This window comes from Strix aluco, chromosome 4 (assembly GCF_031877795.1).
Source record: "Strix aluco isolate bStrAlu1 chromosome 4, bStrAlu1.hap1, whole genome shotgun sequence".
NCBI lineage: Eukaryota > Metazoa > Chordata > Aves > Strigiformes > Strigidae > Strix > Strix aluco.
The window spans coordinates 89,220,169-89,239,041 of record NC_133934.1 but is presented as its reverse complement, the minus strand read 5'-3'; the positions used below and the strand labels follow the sequence as shown (position 1 = coordinate 89,239,041).

At 40.7% G+C, this 18,873-nt stretch overlaps 1 protein-coding gene across 3 annotated transcripts in view; it reads left to right on the top strand.

Annotated features, from left to right (window-relative positions):
- Positions 1-18,873, top strand: part of LOC141923269 (transmembrane protein 263-like) — a 247,878-nt gene that overhangs the window by 45,987 nt on the left and 183,018 nt on the right. For all 3 annotated transcript variants that reach the window (XM_074824118.1, XM_074824119.1, XM_074824120.1), the window contains one exon: positions 6,792-6,882. In XM_074824118.1, the coding sequence (XP_074680219.1) occupies positions 6,792-6,882 (91 nt within the window). The remainder of the gene's footprint in view (positions 1-6,791; positions 6,883-18,873) is intronic.

The following is an 18,873-nucleotide window of genomic DNA, read 5'->3' as shown; positions in this document are numbered from 1 at the left end:
AGTAGTGTATAAGGAGATGGCTGGGTACTTCACGTGCTAGCTGAAGTTACATACCTGTAGACCCTCAGCTCCCTGGAAAAGGAGTCGTCATATTGGACTACCTACCCAGTGTCTGCTTGTTTAAAATAATTTTTTTTAAACAAACAATTTCCTTGTTTTCTGTAGGAATTGAGGCTTTATGTAATTGTGTAGAAGCAGAAAGAACATTCTGAGCAACAAGTCACTTTCAGATATGGAAGATGGAATAATTTCATTTGATTAAACATGAAATATTGAAGATAAGTTCTGAGAAACTTCATAACAATGATTGGATAGAGGAGAGATCCCAAGTTAACACTGTCATTAATGACGTCATTGGAAAGCCTGGTGGTCAGCCTCGTTATTACTGGATCTGACAAGCCCTTTGGCATTTGCACACATTCAGCCCAGTCATATGTATCATCTCTCACCCGTTTGGAGAAAGTGAACATAGGATGAGAAGAGCTGGGGTTTTTGTGGTTTTAGGAAGGGGCAAAGTATGCAAATGTGCAGAGAACTGTGTGGTTTTTAGTCTTGTGGGCATGCAATAGGCATTCTTTAAACATAATACAAAAATAGTCAATGCTTTCACCAAGATACTTAAAAAATATGATTGTAGTTTCCCAGAACACTTAACAAACTGCCCTATGCTTGGGGATTAGTTCACTTCTTTCTTCCCACAGACCCGCTGAGTATTGTAGTTCCTTAGGGGTGCATCTACCCTTTGTAATTATCAGTTGAGATGTATTTGATGCTATATAAAAAAATTTGTTGAACCTGTGCTGGGAAAGCTTACAAGTGAAACCACAGATGTCAAGGGGTGAAGCCTGTGCTGCCACTCATTTTCTTCTGCTAAATTGCTTTATTGGAATTGTGCCTACATAGAATACCAGGTCTGACAGTCAGTGTTGGGCCAGACAGAGGACATGTGATTTAGGCTGGCAGTTGTAGATTTGCATAGAATGAAGTAGGTCTGACCTTGTGGGCTCTTAAGGAGAGGCTTTATGAGGAATGAGGCAGTTCTGAACAGTGAAAGAAGTGAGTTTCTAGGCTCAAGTCCAGAATGGAAATGAATGCGAAGATGAACGTCAGAAAGGAAAAAACTGGAGTAAAGTGCTCAGGAGCAAGAATGGAAATACGAAGGTCTAGGTCAGGAAATAAATACCTTTTTCACTTGAAAATGCAAAGGGAAAGTAGTAGCTAAAGCACCTGATTTTAGAATAGCTTCCAAAGGGTAGTGTCAGAACCAAGACACTAAACTGCTGCTGAAGTCATGACTGTGGGCTTTATATTCCTCCAGCTTCGGTTCTGCAAGCAGAAAATGATTGCTGATAGCATTCAGTATAATGGAGAAGAGTATTAATGTGGGTTTTCTTTTGGTTTTGCTTGTGTGGGATTTTTTTAAGAATACTATGTTTCTAAGCGTTGAGTAGGAATGGCAGTAAGGAACAGAATTGTAAGATATGTGCTCTCCTTGGTTGGGAACAGCAGTGAAGTGTCTTCCTATTAGTAGTCATAAACTGAAGGAAACTTGAAGTTATTTGCCCCAAAATCATTCCATTTCAGTAATAATTTTTCACAGAATGGGTTCTTTTTTTGATTCCCTTCCCTCTGCTTTGTCGCTATTGTTGGCCTTTGCTTTGGGGTTTTATTTTTTGCTATTCATTAGCCTAATCCTGGTTCAGTGAACAGTCAATTGACAAACTCTACTTCAGTTTAGCATTACTTTAATTACAGTATATAATCTTAAGTACAAAAGTGGAGTGATGGTGGTTGTGAAGAGTAGGGTTTTTTGGTTGTTTCAAGATGGTCTGTAGGGACTTTTAGAAAGCTTAGCTATTTCCAGTGTTGACTTACCTGTTGGGGCATTTGCAGTGACAGTCTCGTGTTGCTGTTAACTTATGTACAAAATAGGCCGATAATGGTTGCCTAGTGTTGGGATTGCTCCTACACTGTGTGAGTTTTTTGAATACTTAATACTCTGCTGAGACTGAGATAGTAAAGGCTGTTTTTATGATTGACCATGCTGAAATAATTTGTTAATACAAATGCAATAAATGCAGCTCTTTGTTTCAGTGTCATAAACATAACTCGGTACCTTGTGGAAAATACTGACCCTCACTGGATAGGAACCTTCTTTCTGTCATGCATAAATGTATCACAGCAATTGTAAAATATACAGTCTTTAAATATACTGAAAATACAAGCATATCACTGAAGTTCTGGTCAGAATTATTCTCAAAAGCATTGTATCGCATGGAAAAGCATGAGGTGTAGTCTGAAATGCTTGTAGGTGATTTGTCACGCTTGTTTAGTTCAGTACTGGCAGTCCTCTCTGTCCATAAATACATAGCCTTCTATGAAATACAGTATAAGACAGCAAACAAACTCTAATTTACTGGGTCACAGCAGCCCATACTATTTGAGTTAAACTGCACTGTAAGGTCAGTAGACATACAGTATGATCAGGACATGGGATAATATGTTCCTCGGGCAGTTTCTGTGAGAATCCCTGTAGGTTTTTTCTCTTGATCTTTATAATTTGCTGTGTTTATACAAAGCTTTTCAGCTTCCTTGTAGTTCATCAAAACTGTTGGGAGGGTCAGAGTGAGCTGTGTTGAAATTGCCACATCCATAACTTCAGTTTGAAAGGGTGGGTGTTGCCTCTGCCTGAGTTGGGTTGTTTCTCATCAACTTAGGTCTTGTTTTAAAATATGACATATAAAAATTACCACTAAATAGTGGTTATAGTCAGAAACTCGTCAATTGCTGAAAGGAATTGTATGATGTGCTTGCTTTGTGAGAGCAGGGACTGCATCTGGAGAGCCAAGAGGTTTTTCTTAGTTACGTGTTCTAGGCTCCGCGCCATAACCTAACTGTTCCTGTACCTGCTTAAATCTCTGCTTCTCCAGTGGCTCTAGTGAGGAATGGAACCACACTCTCAATTAAAAAGGCTATAAAAACCCTAAATAATTGAAAGAATATTGTACATTTAATAATCTCCTGATGTTTCTGAACTGTTGATCCATCTTCCTGCATCCTAGATGCTCCTAGAGGGAACATCAAAGCAAAAGCAACATCTGTGTGTGTTACTTCTGCCATGGCTGCAGCTCAAGAGGATTATTATAGAATTGCTGGATACCGCATGGCTGCTTATCTGCAAGCCAGTAACTTACACAGTTGTGTGCATCCCATTCCCCAGTTCGTCTGTCAAGGATCCTCAAGAATCAAAAAACTTAACTGATGCCTCATTCCTGAAATAATAGTGTAAAGAAAAAAAAAAAAAGTTGAGACCCACAACTTTATAACTTAGTTACAAATTTTCTTAGAAGACAATTTCCTGGAATGTTTGATTGCTGTAGATTACTGCCAGAACTGCAGATATCTTAAGTATCGATTATCAAGCTTGCGATAGACCTGGTGAATTGAACTCAGCAGATAAAACTAAAACAGCAGTGGATGTGCTAACATAAGATACAAAGCCATTGTAAAGACGTTGTAATGTTGTTAGTAACACCTGCCAGTGTTTCAGCCTTAAGTATTACTTCTAGATACGGATTCAAGAACCTAGGATCTCATATACTGTTAGCTGTTTTACATTTTAATTAGTTAGTGAAATTCAGTACCAACACTGTGTACACTTATTCACTGGTCTCAATGAGTAAACTGCTATGCTGAAGTCTGATAAACACAGGTGTTTACGAGACTGCTTCTCCTAGAAGCTCCCTGTATTATCAATGAGATAAGAACTTGCATTATTCTATAGAAAACATTTCTAACTTCATTTGATAAACTAGGAAATCTCAAGATTTCAAGGTTTCATGCAAAGCAATTCTTGGAAAAGTTAAGTTTGGGATTACATGTCAAGTCATGCTTCAGTCTACGCTGTGTTTTCAATTTTTAACATTAAATTTTGAAATTTAAAAAATTGTAAATCAGTTTTTTGGGAAGATTCTCCAAAAAATACAGGAAATGCATATCAAATACCATTCAAAATATGCAGTGTTCTGATTGTTTTTGAGTAGTGAAAAAAAATTTCAAAAATTCTGGCCATTTCTGTTAGATATTAAGAATGTTCTGTAGAAGTAGTAATCTTGAATTGTGTATTTTTCTTCTGTGGAATTCCAGTAACAAGCGTTAAAGTTTTGAACTGGAGGGAAGTAGGTGGTGGCAAACATCAGCCACAGACTTCATGGTGATCTGTAGTGGGCTCTGTTTTCCTCACAACCGGACTTGTTAATACTAGCTTAGGGCTAAGGTTGACCTTCAACTAAAATAAACCTTTATTTCAGAGTAAGTATTGTCAATGGTAACCACCATGCTGGAGAGTTGTATTGCTAGTGAACACTGAGTTCATGCATAAGGAAAAAGGATAGCATTTTGTATCCTCTTTGTATTTATGTAGATTGCAACACTAACCCGAAGGAGCATCACTATCATGGACTGTTTTTGGGAGAAGCCATTGAGCGGTTTTATCTCATAGTAGCAAAGTGAGACTACTGACTATTTTGAAGAAGGAAAGATAATGTTTTTCTTACTAGCTTTTTCTTACTCCCTGGAAGCCGGATTGTCTCCTTGGGCAGCATATAGTTAGTAAGGACTTAAGCTTTGCCTTGTGCAGGAGGGTTATGTTACTTTTTTTTTTGTGTTTTTAAAGTAATTTTGGTGTTGCATACTGGAAAGTACGGGCAAAGGGTTTGGATTTGAGACCACTTCTGATTGAGGAGTGTTTATAGTTGTGGTTCAGAACGTTTGCAAGACAAATATTGGTATCTCATGTCCTACATGTCTACATCTTATATGAAAATAAATGTTCTGATCTGGTATACTTAACGTAGCCTTGTCTTCTCCTTTCTCTCTCTGTAGCTTTAATGGGTAGGAAGAAAATATATGTAAACATATTGCCTGTCGTTGATGTAGAAACTTAGTCAATTTGTTGTTCCTGTCCAGAATTGTTTACACGTTCTTAAAATCTAGATCACATTATTTAGGTGAAGTGAGGAGATGGTTAGACCTCAGTGTTCAAAACTGACTCCTGGGTTTGATTTTTTTAAATTGGACTAAGTCAGGCAACTTACTACTTTCTCATCTGTGCCCTGTGGTAAAAATATTTTTTTCTCCTTTCCATGATGGCTACTACAAGGCATGACTTAGTGTTTGAACTGTTCATTGACCAAAGCTGAGCAGTATCGATACCAGGTGTTTTTAAATGATGAGAAATAGGTAAATAGCTTAGGTAGAGCTTGTATAGTCATGAATGGCAGAAATCAAGGTTGTGACGGGGACACTAACACAATAGACTTGCACAGTTCACCTGTGTGGTTTGTTTTTCCTTGCTATCACACTCTTGAAAACAGTGTGATGGTACTTCTTGTTTTCATGTCCATTTTGTTGAAAAAATGGGGAATGGATGAAAATGTAAGTTACTCGTGCAAAGGAAGAAATTTTAAAAGTGTGTTGGTCTTTATAATGTGCAAAATAAAGAAACAGAGAAGCTATGCAATGCTGTTGGGGGTAACCTTGCAGTCACAGGGTTTGGAAAGTAGGAAAAATAAATACTGCAGGTTTAATGCTGTGAGCCCTTCTTCTTCCTGAGTTCAAATAATAAAATCTTGCAAGCTGTTGATGAACCAGTGTTTAAGCTGGCTTCTGTAACCTTCCAGCTGCATATTTAATACATGTTTTCAGATAATTCAGACTACAAACTCATTCCTGTTTCAAGTGCTTTGTTTCCTCATGACTGCTAAGTTTCTGATTCCACTCTTGACTGTACTAGCATTACAAAAGAAGAAAATGGGTTTGTGTTTTTTTTTTTAAGGAGCTCTGTAGCTATGCCTAGTGTTTACTCTGCCATTACTTTAAAAAAAAGGAGGGGGAGGGAGCACAGTGGTATTTTTTTTTCTTCTATAGATTGAAACTGAAAAAGCAACTACACTTTTATAGCTCCACAAATCATGAAAATATTGTGTGTGTGCAAAGTGGGTTCAGCAGCCTTAAATACAAGTGAATACTCTCTAAGTCTACAAATGTGCTAATTGCTCACATCCTTCCAGCAGCAACCTTGCAGGCTCATTCCGAGATCGTGAAGGCTGGGAAGTGAAAATGTAAAACTTGGAGGGCAGTCGGTTAGTTTTTCAGGAGTGGTTAGTTTAGCATGTTACACATGCAGGCACAAATGCATGTATAGGGGCACGTGTGGGAAAACGACATGGTCCGTGGACCTGGATGTGTTAGAAGGTTGTAAACCAGCTTGCTTTGTCTTCCTTTGAAAAATAAGGTGTCGGACCATTAGTATAACCCGTGTTGATCTCCTTCTGTATTGAACAGGCCACAGACATTTCAGAATCTAGTCTTGGTAAGACAAATCAAAGATTGGAATTTTTTTTTTCCTGAAAATTCCAAGCGATGGCAAATCTGCTGCCACCCTTGATAAATGGAGATTTGAATTTATTATTGCATTCTGTGTTTTAGAAATAGTGATTTAGAAACTGTGCTTCACCGTTCAGTTCCTGGTTTTCAGTCTGCTCAGACCCTTGTAACTTTGCTTGCTAGCTTGAAGAGTCTTATTTTTACCCTCGTTTTTTTTTTTTTCCTTCCTCCCTCATGTAAGTAATTCGACTGCAAACAAATGTCCCAGCAGCTTTCTTCCTCATCAGATAAAGTGAGCTCCTTGTGTCCTTGCTGTCTGGCATATTATCTAATCCGGCAATTATTTCTGTGGTTCCTCTCTGAACTTTCTTCAATTTACCTCCTCTTGCTGTTCTGTTCTGCAGGGACCTAGCTTAGAAACACAGATGGTGGAAGATGAAACTGAGACAGCAAGTGAAGAATTGCCTCCTCATCTGCGGGAAGAGCCTCCTGAAGGTACAGTACTAGTAGTCAATATAAACTCTTTGCATTAAATTGGGGAAAATGTTCTGACCAAGAAAGTCTTCTTTAGCTATCTATCTATCTGACTTGAGAGCCTATGTCTGCCCGTTTTCTGTGAGGGATAAAGCTTTGTCAATGCTGACAGCTTAGCCAACCTCCCAGCCAGAGGTCTAGCCAGCCTCTAAGCCTACCTTTGCAGTCAAAGAAAGCTGCACCCACTGAGGTGCAGACATTGTTCTGCATTCTCTTTAACAATATGGTTTCTGATTAAAATTGCCCTGCTTGATCATCCTGGGATTAGGAATAAATCCAGGTTTAGGAATAAAATGCCTCCTCTACTGTCTTGTTTGTGATGTTTTGAGCCTTCATTAGGGAAGACTTCCTAAGCAGTCATCTATTCTCTCCTTATCTCTCTCTGCAGCATCCTGTTATTGAAATTGTCCCCAGCAGAGACTTGTCAAAGTTAGGTATTCTAGTGATTTTGTTTATTTCCACTATCTCTCTTGGAAGCCGGTTTAGCCATCTGAGGAGGAGGCAGTGAGATGCTGTCAGTCAGTAGGAGGCTCAAAAACGCCAATTTTAATTAAAAACCTTGTTTGCAATGACATGCCCTGGATTTGTACAGGGAATGGACTTTTCCCACTGTGTAAATGTTGCAGACATTGTATATATGCAACAAAGTAAGTGTTGCTTTCTTTTCAATAGAAGCTGCTAACATTGCTGTAAGTGAGGATACATTTTGAGCTTTGTCTCCAGTTCAGTGACTTTTAAAACAATCACTCATAATCATTGTGGACAGCTTAACCCAGAGAATGCTGAGATTCTTATTAGCAACTTACTGTTAAAATGCTATGACATGTCTCTGGGAAACATAAATGTGTTTTATATTTTCCCTTTAAGAGTAAGATGCTGATGCAGCATTTATACTGTATGGGAATATGAACCAAGTAGATGGAGTTTGCTGCTCCATCCCTTCTTGTTGGGCCTTCTGTTATAGTTTTCTCATTAAGTTGTAATCTTTTGTTCTGCCATTTCATATAGTCTGTGCTGGCAATCGCAGTGCATAGAGGTAAGTGAAAGGCAGGTTTCCATTTGCAACTCCTATCAAAGCCAGAAGGAAATAAATGTGGAAGATATTGTAATTAATATATATATACACAGAGGATATAATCTTGTGGGGTTGTTTTTTCCTCCTCCCCCCTTTTTGTAAGTAATGTCCTGTCAGCATGTAACGACAATGCATTGTTGGAGTAAGAATTCTGGTCACTAGCCTGAGCTGATGGTTGCATGAGCCTGGAGACCATATTCTGGAATGTAAAACACTGGAGATCATCTTATCTCATCAGTTTGCTAGGAACAGTCTTGGATTTTGGAGTGTCTTTGAATTGTGTAATCAGAAGGGTTTTTTTTAATGTGACTATTTTTGCAAACCAAGTTCTTGTAATTGAAAGTGTTTGCTTCTGCCTGCAGGCCTGCTGGTTTGAATGATGATGAAAAATGTCAGTATTAATATTCCACTTCTGTGGCTCGTTGTGTGGTCTGGGAGAAGTATGTGCTCTGGATATGCCTACTTTGCTGGTGTGGGGAAAAAGCCGTAACAGTTGAGCTGATTTTCTTAAGCAGTGGTACAGTAGATACTGTGAGTTCTTTTAAAGTCTGAGCTCAGCATGTACTTTTAAAATTTACAATGACATTAAGAGTAGCAAAATAGGAGGGGTATTGAGAGCACAACTGAAACTAGAGACTGCTTGGGAGAAGAGGTGGGAAAAACTGCTCCTGAAAGAGACATCGGGATTATGTGGCTTTGTGTATTAGTGGAGCTGAGTAACAGGAGTCTTCCTTAGAAGCTGCTGTCTACCAACATAGACCAACCAGAATTACTGTAAAGATCGTGTAGTTGCAGGACTGATTACAAATACCCCATGAAACCAATAGATCTCTGAAGTTCTTTTACTATTAAATGCCATTCAGTACTATCTTCTTGTTGTTGCTCTGCTGCTGATTTCTGGTTTCCTAGTTAAATCAAGTGCTTTGCAATAAATAAATAAACCGTGTTGTCATGACTACTGTGCTCTTGTTTCCTGGGATCTATGAATTGGAGACTCTGTCTGCTTGCCTTCTGATAATGAGCGCATAAGGGATGGAAAGCTCTCCAGAGTCAGTGTCTTTCTAGCATGATCCATTATTTCACCAGATTGCATCATAGTGACTTTGTTTTCTAGCTTGTACTGTGTATTTACTTCCCTCCTGAAAGGAGGGGTGTTGGAAGCACTGTGCTATATAAATATTCCAGTAAAATACTTATGACAGCCCCTGAAGGGGACAGTAAAATGTTTCTGAACAGTGTTGCAGTATGGCCTTCTACAAATAAAGGGACAATTTTACAAGTCCATCATGTATGTAACTAAATTGAAGAGGTGTATGTGTGGGTAACAAGGGGTATAGAACCACAAACGCTGGTTTCGGGTGTAGTGTGGCAGTCTCAGTATTTGAGACAAGAGAAAGTTTTGTGGTCTGAAAAGGAGGTTAACCAGGAGATTCCTGAAAGATACCCAAGGCAGAGGCTGGTATCTGTGTGTAACCTGAATCCGTTTATGTTATCTGCTGTCAAAGTTAACTTTTTAAACTATCTAAGTCAGTCAACGGAGTAAATGAGTAAAAAGCACAGCTGATACAAGATCCTGTAAGCGATATTAGATATCGAAAAGGGCTTTTTATTCTGTAAGGAAGATGCGTCATCATCACTGGCGTTGATGCACTGTGCCCCCTCCTGCAGCGACGTGCAGAAAGCAAACCTGCCGCCGGCGAGGCCAAGGCGGGGCCCGGGGGGTGAGGGGGCAGCGCGGGGCCCGGGGGGGCGACGGGCGGCGCTGGGCGGGCCGCGGCCGCCGGGGGGCGCTGCAGGCCCGGCCATGGCGCCGCGGGCCCAGCGGGGCCGCCGCCATTCCCGCCGGGGCCGGCCCTATCCCCTCCCCGCGCTCCGGCGGGCTGCGCGAAGCCCAGATCGCAAAACATTTCTTGCACGCACCCCGCCAAACAACAGAGAGCATTTAAACCTATTAACGCCTTTCCCCTCAGCTACTCTGTGATATTCCAAGGGAAGCTTTCCTTGCTTTCTGCCTCAGGAAGGCTGTTTATACCCTAATGATCTTGTACCTCTTGACTTCACGGTCCATCTGCCCAATTCACATTTTTATTTTTTAATTTTTCTTATTCCCCCTTCATCTTTCCTTTCTCTTCGATCTGGTTAATGTACTTCCCCCCCCCGCCCCCCCCCCTCAGTGAAACGGCAAGTGTGGGGGAGCAGTGGTAATTAGCATTTGGAGTGCTGCTCAGGCTAATGTGCTTCACACTTCACAGATAAGGCTGTGTGTAGGGCAGATTTACCATCACCCTACAGTGAAGGGCAGCGAGCTCTGGAAAGGACCGAGTCTGTTTTAAATAGTATGAAAAGCTTTCCTCTTTGCAAGACGTTCAGCACGGCTGATCTGTGTTGCCACATGTTTGAGCACTGAGCTACTTCTAGATAGATTGTATGTGATCTCAAATGTTTGCCGTTAAGTGGCACTCTGATCGTAGTGAGAGAGCTAGACTCGGTTACCAAAGTACAGCAATGCCTTGCTGTATCTGTTGCTTCTTAACCCAGCACTTCAGAATTCTGTTGCTGATCATTTAATACAGTGCACTATTAATTGCTATCATCACCTCACTTTTCTGTCCTTTTCCATTAAATTACTCAAGGAAAGTGATAGCAATAAAATCTGATGGTGATTAAATCTTTTGTGATGTGATCCATTACGAAATGCCAACATCTCCTTTGTTGGACAACTCAGATCCTGATTTCTTCTGTTTGATGAATCGGTGACCCTGACCACCTTCTCCATCCTGTTGTCAGTAGGTTGAGGGGGGTGATCCTTCCCCTTTATTCAGCACTGGTGAGGCCACACCTGGAGTACAGTGTCCAGTTCTGGGCTCCCTAATATAAGAGACATGGAGATACTGGAAAGAGTCCAGCAAAGGGCCATGAAGATGATTAAAGGACTGGTGCATCTCTCCTGTGAGGGCAGGCTGAGAGAACTGGGACTGTCCAGCCTGGAGAGGAGAAGGACTGGGGGATCTTAATCAGTGTGTACAAATGCCTGAGGGAAGGGTGTAGAGAACATGGAGCCAGCCTCTTTTCAGTGGTGCCCAGCAACAGGATAGGAGGCAGTGGACACACTGAAACACAACTGAACATAAGGGAACACTTTTTCACTGTGAGGGTGACCAAGCACTGGAATGGCTGGCCATGAGAGATTGTGGACTCTCCCACCTTGGAGATATTCAAAAGCCATCTAAATGTAGAGTCATTAGAACAGTTTGGGTTGGAAGGGGCCTTTAAAGGTCATCTAGTCCAACCCTCCTGCAATGAGCAGGGACATCTTCAACTAGATCAGGTTACTCAAGAGTCCTTTCCAACCTTGAATGTTTCCAGGGATGGTGTATCTACCACGTCTCTGGGCAACCCGTTCCACTAGTGTTTCACCACCCTCATTGTAAAAAATTTCTTCCTTATATCTAGTCTGAACATGGTCCTGGGTAGCCTGTTCTAAGGGACCCTGTTTGAGCAGGGGGTTGGGGTAGATGATCTCCAGAGGTCCCTCCCAACCTCAACTATTCTGTGATGCTCTACCTCATATGTACTATCTCGGTGTATTTAAAGTCTTTCTGAAGTCCCTGCATATATCATCTGTTTATTACACTAATTCTTATGGGAAAAGTAGGTATCCTCTGTCAAACTGCTAAATGTTACACGTTTTGGGAGTGCATCCTTGGTAGATACTGGGGTATGGCTGTAGTTTCTTTTGGCCCTACACTGCTAACTAGTACTGAGTATGCTAAAGCTTAGTGCAAGGTGGTGCGGTCTGACTGAAAAGCTCTGTCATTGGTTAACTCCCCTCTTGGGAGTTTACAAACCAGTTCTTTCTTCCATGGTATTTAAGTATTAAGCATTAAGATTTTATCAGCCAACCTACCACGATCAATTTGGCAATAAGCCTGAGTCTTGTGTCTGAACCGTCTGCTATCTCTCCTGCAGTTTTCAGACCTAGCAGAGATGTTCCTTCTTTGTTGCAGACAAATTGGGCCTTGTGGAGTAAAGCTTTATTAAAAGCAATGGGTCTTAGCAGCTCTGCAGTATATAACAAATCTTGGGAAATTTACTTTCCAAATAACTGTGGTGTTCCTAATTCAAATTGTTTTACGCTTGCTGTGGGTAAAGAGTGCACGGATAGTTACTGTAAATCAGATGATTTGCACCAATTTAGAACATAGTATCTTGTGTGAGCCTTATAATCTGTCTCTGTGGAGGCATATAGCCTTTTTTGCTGTTTTATATCTTCTGCAAGATAAAAGTATATTGCATACTGTTGCAGGAAGCTTTAGGACTCCTTATCCACAGTTTGGGAATCTCTGATCCAAACTGTCTGGGAGTTTTGTGGATATACTCATTGAGTATATCCACAAAAGGATTGGCTTTGGATACAAGTATTTTACTTAGACATATTATTTGTACAGATCTACCTCAAAAAAACCCCCCAAATTACTGTTGTGTTTCAATTGAGGTACTACCATGCATTTGAAATTTCTGAAATTAATTAGACTTCTAACTTCCTATTGGAGTATTCTCTTAGAAGAATTTATTGAAGCCAGTAGATGCCAGAAGAACATACCTGTTTAGGCATCTCATCTGAGATGAGACATTCAGTTCAAGTCCATGATATAGGTGTATAACTTTGAAAAGCTATATTCCTATAAACAGATCCAGTTTTGATGAATGGGTGGCACTTTTCCAATTAGTTTGCTGGAAGTGTTCTTTACAGAGGACAGTTTCCATCAGAGACAAAGTTTTACTGTTGGGCCGAATGTTTGCTGCAGTGATTGCCATACCAAGATTTAACTGCTGCAAACTTGAGCTGCACCATGTTTTGCATCTTCTTGTTGCAAGTAATGTTTAGTATGTCTGTCTCCGCACTGCCTGTATCCAAATAACGGCAAAGAAATCACCTTGGAAAATGGTGCAGCAATTCCATTTCCTTTTGGTGTTAAGCTCTGTACTAAAAACTGCTGCTTTTTCTGGTATAAAGTAACTTTATACTATGTAAAGTTGCCCATGGCACACTACACACTACACGTGTGTAACCTTCATCTACTGCATACATACATGTGTATGTTTGTCTGGTGGACTACATATCTTGGAAGTTCTCTGAAGCTGTCAGTGCAAAGCTATGATACCTGCTAATCAATCTCCTGCTTTCCAAAGTGAAATCACTTATTTCAGTGTGCTACCTCGTGAGGTCCAACAGTCAAATCCTTATACAGAGGAGCTCTTTAAATGATCTGCTTTTTTTGTCTAATGGCCAGTTGGCTATGTTCTCAGCCTGGGTTCACCTCTGCAGTTCTGTGGTCTTACAACTAAAGCAAAAGACTGGGAACTGGGACAGCTCTCATCTATTCCTAGCTCTACTGTTGACTTACTCTGTGGCCCCAGTCAAGTAGTTTGGCCTTCCTTGAACCATAGTATTCTTTGTGTATGAAACAGAAATGACTGTTCTGCTTTTTCACTGTCCTCATTTATAAATAAAATTGTTAACTTTTTAGTCTCCTAGAGGTAGAAGGTACTTGAAAATTGAAATAGAAAATGTGATCATAATGTATAAATAATACAAAACTTTGCCTGATATATAACTTGCCAGGCTTTTTTTGAGTTCTCAAAAAGGTGATTGGACTTGTCAGACAAAAGGTGATTGGGCTTGTCAGACAACTTCAAATAGGGAGGCAGGTTTCTTAAAAAGCAGAGAAAGAAATTAGCAATGAGGCTGTCCGTTCTTTGGAGCGGGGACTTTATGTACCTGGTGTGTCCTCTCGGCTGTAAAAACATTTCCTGAGCTACTTCTGTAAATGGCCTGAGGCTGAAGAGCAGCATTTCGGTATCATCTGTCTCTCTTTAAGGCACAGATTCCGTGCAGCCATACTCTTCTGTTGGCTAAAACAGTTCTTGTTTCTGCAAAAGAAATGACCTAGAGTGTCAGCTCAGTCCTGTGCGCAAAGTCTACCTTAGTATTTCTGCTAGAGCTGTGAAATGCTTTCACATCTATCCAAGTTCCAATGGTGTGTTTCTGTTTAATTTATTATCATAATTGCTTTGGTAAAAGCTGAGATTCTTCTTTGTTTAAATTCTGCAGTGGTTATATTGGGTTCCTCATGCTTTATTTACTTTTGTTCCCTGGGGGAAATCAGCAACCTGAAATGGGAATAATACTCAACCAGTGTCTGTGTGTACCCCTTTTTTCCTCTTTCACCCCCCCCAACCCTTCTGCATTGCTGCTGCTGTGTGCTTGCTACTAGCAACGGGCATCTTCCATTCAGGATCTATGTTACATGGTCTCCTAGAAACAGCATGAAAGCTATTTAAATTGTTTTTATTCCACTTCTCCCTCTGCCCTATTCTTTCCTCTTCACTATTTTCATATGATATAATGAGATGTTACTTTGACAGCTCAGCATCCCTTTTCTCTAGCCTACTCCATGCCTTGCAAATCATTCTGTCACTAAGTGTTGTATGTGTGCACAGCATATGCTGTTAATGGCAGCATAAATAGCCGCCAAGTGCCTGGCGGATTCCAGAAGAAAGGTTCTTGTAACTTAAGTGTGGGAAACCTCTTATCAGTGAATCTCGTTAATACAGTAATGTTGTGAAGTGACTCAATAACCATCTGGTTTTCCCTGAGGGTGTTTGCACATAGGATGGAGCAACAGTAGTTTTACTGTTTGCCTTGGCACAGTAACTGTAAGTAACCTGCATCATCCAAATGTAAAGACATTTCAGGGTGAAGGGTCAGTGGGAAGCCTCTGTCAGAAGATAAATCATTATTAATTCCTGGTGAATATGTTTTATTCTAGCAATAGGGTTTTGAACTGTAGGAGTGAGAATTCTGTTTTGTGAGTGAAAGCATATCTTATTACCTGGCTGAAGTGGCAGACATTTGTCACTGTTTTTATACTAGAGACATGTGAAATTATGAGTATGTATTTTTCATTTTGAGGGGCAAATACATTAACATAGAGATGCAGCCAATTGTTTTTAAATAAATCTTTTGGTCTTGTAGCTATCAGTACAGTTCGAAAGCTGAAAAAGAAGGTGGTTCTTATTTGGTCCTAATGGACTAAAAAAAGAGGCAAGCAAGTCTTGCTTACTTATAGCTACAGCCTGAAGTACTAAATAAGAATGAGCAATGCAGTAAATCCAGGTCAGGAGTGAAATTGAATCGCTATATCAGTGTGTTAACAATGATGATATCTTGAACTGCTAAACCATCAGAGTATTATAGCAGGCAATTAAATCATAAGGTCGGTACATGAGGCTGTTAATTCTGCCTCAGAACTGAGTGAAATGCCCAGCTAACATTTCATAAACATCTGTAGTCTCAACCTGGCTGCCTGTCTTGATTTCAGCTGTTTGTGAACAATTTGAGGCACAACTTTGATTACCAGTATGACTGTAGGATTGCACCAGTCTGGCCTCCCCTGGACTGATCATTTTGGATCACAAAAGCAGCCTTATTCTGAAGGGTGGGTTTCTTTTCAAAGCTGCTCATGAACTTAAGGATGAGCTGTAAAAGTGAGGGGTTTTGTGTCAGTTTTCTTGCCCTCTGGGATAGTATTCTAGAAAAAGAAAATCTTCATCTACTTTGAAATCGGGTAGAACTCTAGAGTAATTTTTATAGAGAACAGTCTTGCAGTCTAATTTATTTTCTGGTCACAGTGAAGACAAATGCATGTTCCTTATTAATGTGGAGGATTCTCAAGCCATTGTAATACACTTCTGTGGCCTATTATGGGGGATATGTTGTCTTTCTGTCCAGCTGACACTTGACTGGTCAGAAGGAGTTTAGTTAAGGCTAAATTTTATATTTACTCCCATCTTCTTTGTTATGCTCTCTCTATATCACTAACATACTACTAACATACTAGTTTTTGCCAAAAGTATGTAATATACAGTAGGACATACCTGCTGCAGAAATTTTAGCTGGCTTTATATTTCTGGAGTCTTGTATTATGAAAAATTAATGTCTTTTTTCAGATCATATCCAAAAGGAAATGACATAAATATTCTTGATATAAAATACTAAATCCAGTTTGCAAGTAATGCTAAAAATTTGGCCATGGCATTTCTGTGAATTGTGAGAAGGTCTTAGGATCTGGGATTGTTAAAAGAATGTCTTGGAAACTTCTTATGGTAGAAAAACAGATTTATAGTCTTGAACTATAACAAATTTTATTTTCTAGCACCTGAGACCTGATCTTTGGAATAAGTGAGAAGTGTTCAAGGGGTAGGCAGGAGATGAACATTTTACAATGTAGCTGTGTGAGCCATTCACCAAAATACCTGTTCATCCATTTAAGACTCTGAAAGAAACTGGTGATGTGGTTGACTTCTACTGCTTTTACCTTTCTGGAACTTAAATTTTATTGTAAAGGTATAACAAAAAAACCTAAACAGATTCTACCTATGCAGAAGTTCAAAGTCTAAGATTGTTGTTTGTTTCCTTCCCCCCTACTCCAACTTATCTAGAGATTTGTGTGTGGTGGTGGTGTGTTCTGGATTTTGTTTTTTGTTAGATTGTTTTCCCTTAGAAAGTTCCTATATCTCTTGAATACAAAATTGGAATAATTCTAGGTAATTATATGAAGTCATCCTTCTGGTTAAGCCAGCTATTTGTATGTATTCAGTACTGGAAAGTGTGTTGTATAAAGTGCCCGGTATCTCTCACTCATCCCTCCAAAAGCCAAAGAATAAACCCCCAAGATTTAATACAATGTTATTACAATATGTTAAAGTTAGGGCTTGCTCTGGGAAATGCAAATTGAGGCTGCAAGTTTGGTTTAGTGTTTTTATGGCTTGAGAATGTTATTGTTACTGTTATTGCAGTATTTTGTTCCTAGCATCTTGAGGGCTGTTTTTTGCTCAAAATATTTGACTTATTTAATCAAGGAAGTGGGTAAGTTCTTCCATTATATGTATCTTGTACCTTTACGTTAAAAAATGAAAGAACATGTTTACCAAGTTGGAATATTGCCTAAAAATCTTCTTTACGCTATGTAAAGAAATCTGTTTCCTGTGAGATCTGCAGAAGTTTAAAAGATTGTGATTAGCTGAACTCAGCTGTAATTGAAATACAGTTTGGTCATTGGTTTAAGCTTAACGTGTGCCCACACAGCTACTGGAAGAGGTGTTCCTACATTCAGCCCTGGTTGCGGGTTACCAGTTTTGCCCCGCCGCACGGCCCTGTGTGTTTGGTTCCTAGCATAAAAGCACCCAAAGAGAGACAGTGCATCTTCCTGGAGAAAGCGTGGACATAACCAGAGTTAGTTCACATGCACATCATTCCTGTGGACCGTTGGTTGAAGGATGGGTTGTGCAGCTGAGCAGAGCCTGCAGCCTGAATGTGAGCTTGTATGGAACCTATGGACAGGCTTTGGGTCCGGTATGTGCTGTGGGGCTCTCCTGGCTTCCTCATTGTTTTAGCCACAGACGTCATTAAAGACCTCTTTTTGTGACAGCATACGGGAGGTCATCTTTTAATGTCCGTGTTTCTAGCAACTTCAGCGTAGCACAATAATTAAGATAATGAGGAAAGCGGAGGGATCTTGGCTTTCAAACTTACTCCTCCTGGCTCTGATCCAAGTATCATTAATATGACATGAGACGTTTTGTTGGTATTTGATTAACTGGGAGGCTTGTACTTGTTTTGTGTGACACATTGTAAGTTAACCACCCGGCATGCTGACATGTGCGATTAAAAACAAACACTTAAAACTAAATTGAGAAGCTGACTGCCAAGTGCACGGCAGGGAGGAGCCTGAGCCCTGAGGGATGCAGCCGGGGATAGGTCTTACTGACTTCTGTACAGATCCGGCCTCAGCAACTTTTGAGTTCAGTACTGTATTCACGCTTATTTGTTTTTAAACATTTTCCTCATCTGTCTTGTGCAGTTAGAACACTCCTGACAAAATTTGGGAATGCAAATTCGATTGGTGTTCAAGCAGGCTGCCCCGCGGTGCCGGCCGCTGTTGGGCAGCGGTTGTGGGCAGCGTGGTGTCCCGCCATCCGGTGACGGCTGTGGGCAGCGTGGCGTCCCGTCGTCCCGTCTGGAAACGTTCTCCGGGCACGGGGGTTTTCCGTGCCTGGCTCCCGGGAGCCCACCAGAGGGCTGCCAAGGGCCGGCCCAGGCCGCCTCCGCCTGCTCAAGCCTGGCTTAGGCCTGTGATGGCAGGTACGATCACAGTAGTAGAGCGGCCTCTTTTGTTCTATCGCAAGCTTACGTTTGCTGTTTCCATGAGTTTAAATTCCAGGACATCAACAATGTCTCTGGACTTTCTTGTTTTATAACTATTTAATTTCACAAATAAAACTTGAAGAGTAAGCAAAGCTGCTTTTCCCTCTAGTTCCCTTCTCAATCCATTCTTTGTTGTAAGGTTTTTAACCTTCCCTTTCTTGTTAAGGTCGTTGGTGTGGAAACCATTCCACATTTCCCAGTCAGTAGCAGGGGGTAACTTTAAAGGAAGCATTACCCAGACAGGGAACTAGGTTTATGGCTACTAAATATCCAAAGGAGTCAAAACTGTAGCATGCACAATAGCTGTAGAAGTCTTGATAACCCCTAGCTTTATTTTCAGCCCTGAAGTGTGCTTCACAGCGTAAAAGAAACCTTCTGCTGATTCAGTGGGCACTTTCAATTCCACTTAAAGCAATATGTGCCCTCTGACCTGTTTCCAGACAGATGCGCAATGCTTCTAAAAACACACAGATCCTCTTGTCTGGAACTGCTGATCTACATCATGTGGTGTTGCCCAGAGCTGGGTGGCCTCAGAGGGCCCCTGGTAGCTCCTCCTGGAAGGGGGTAGAGATGTGGGGAGGTGGGCACTCCTCAGCCCCGTGGTGGG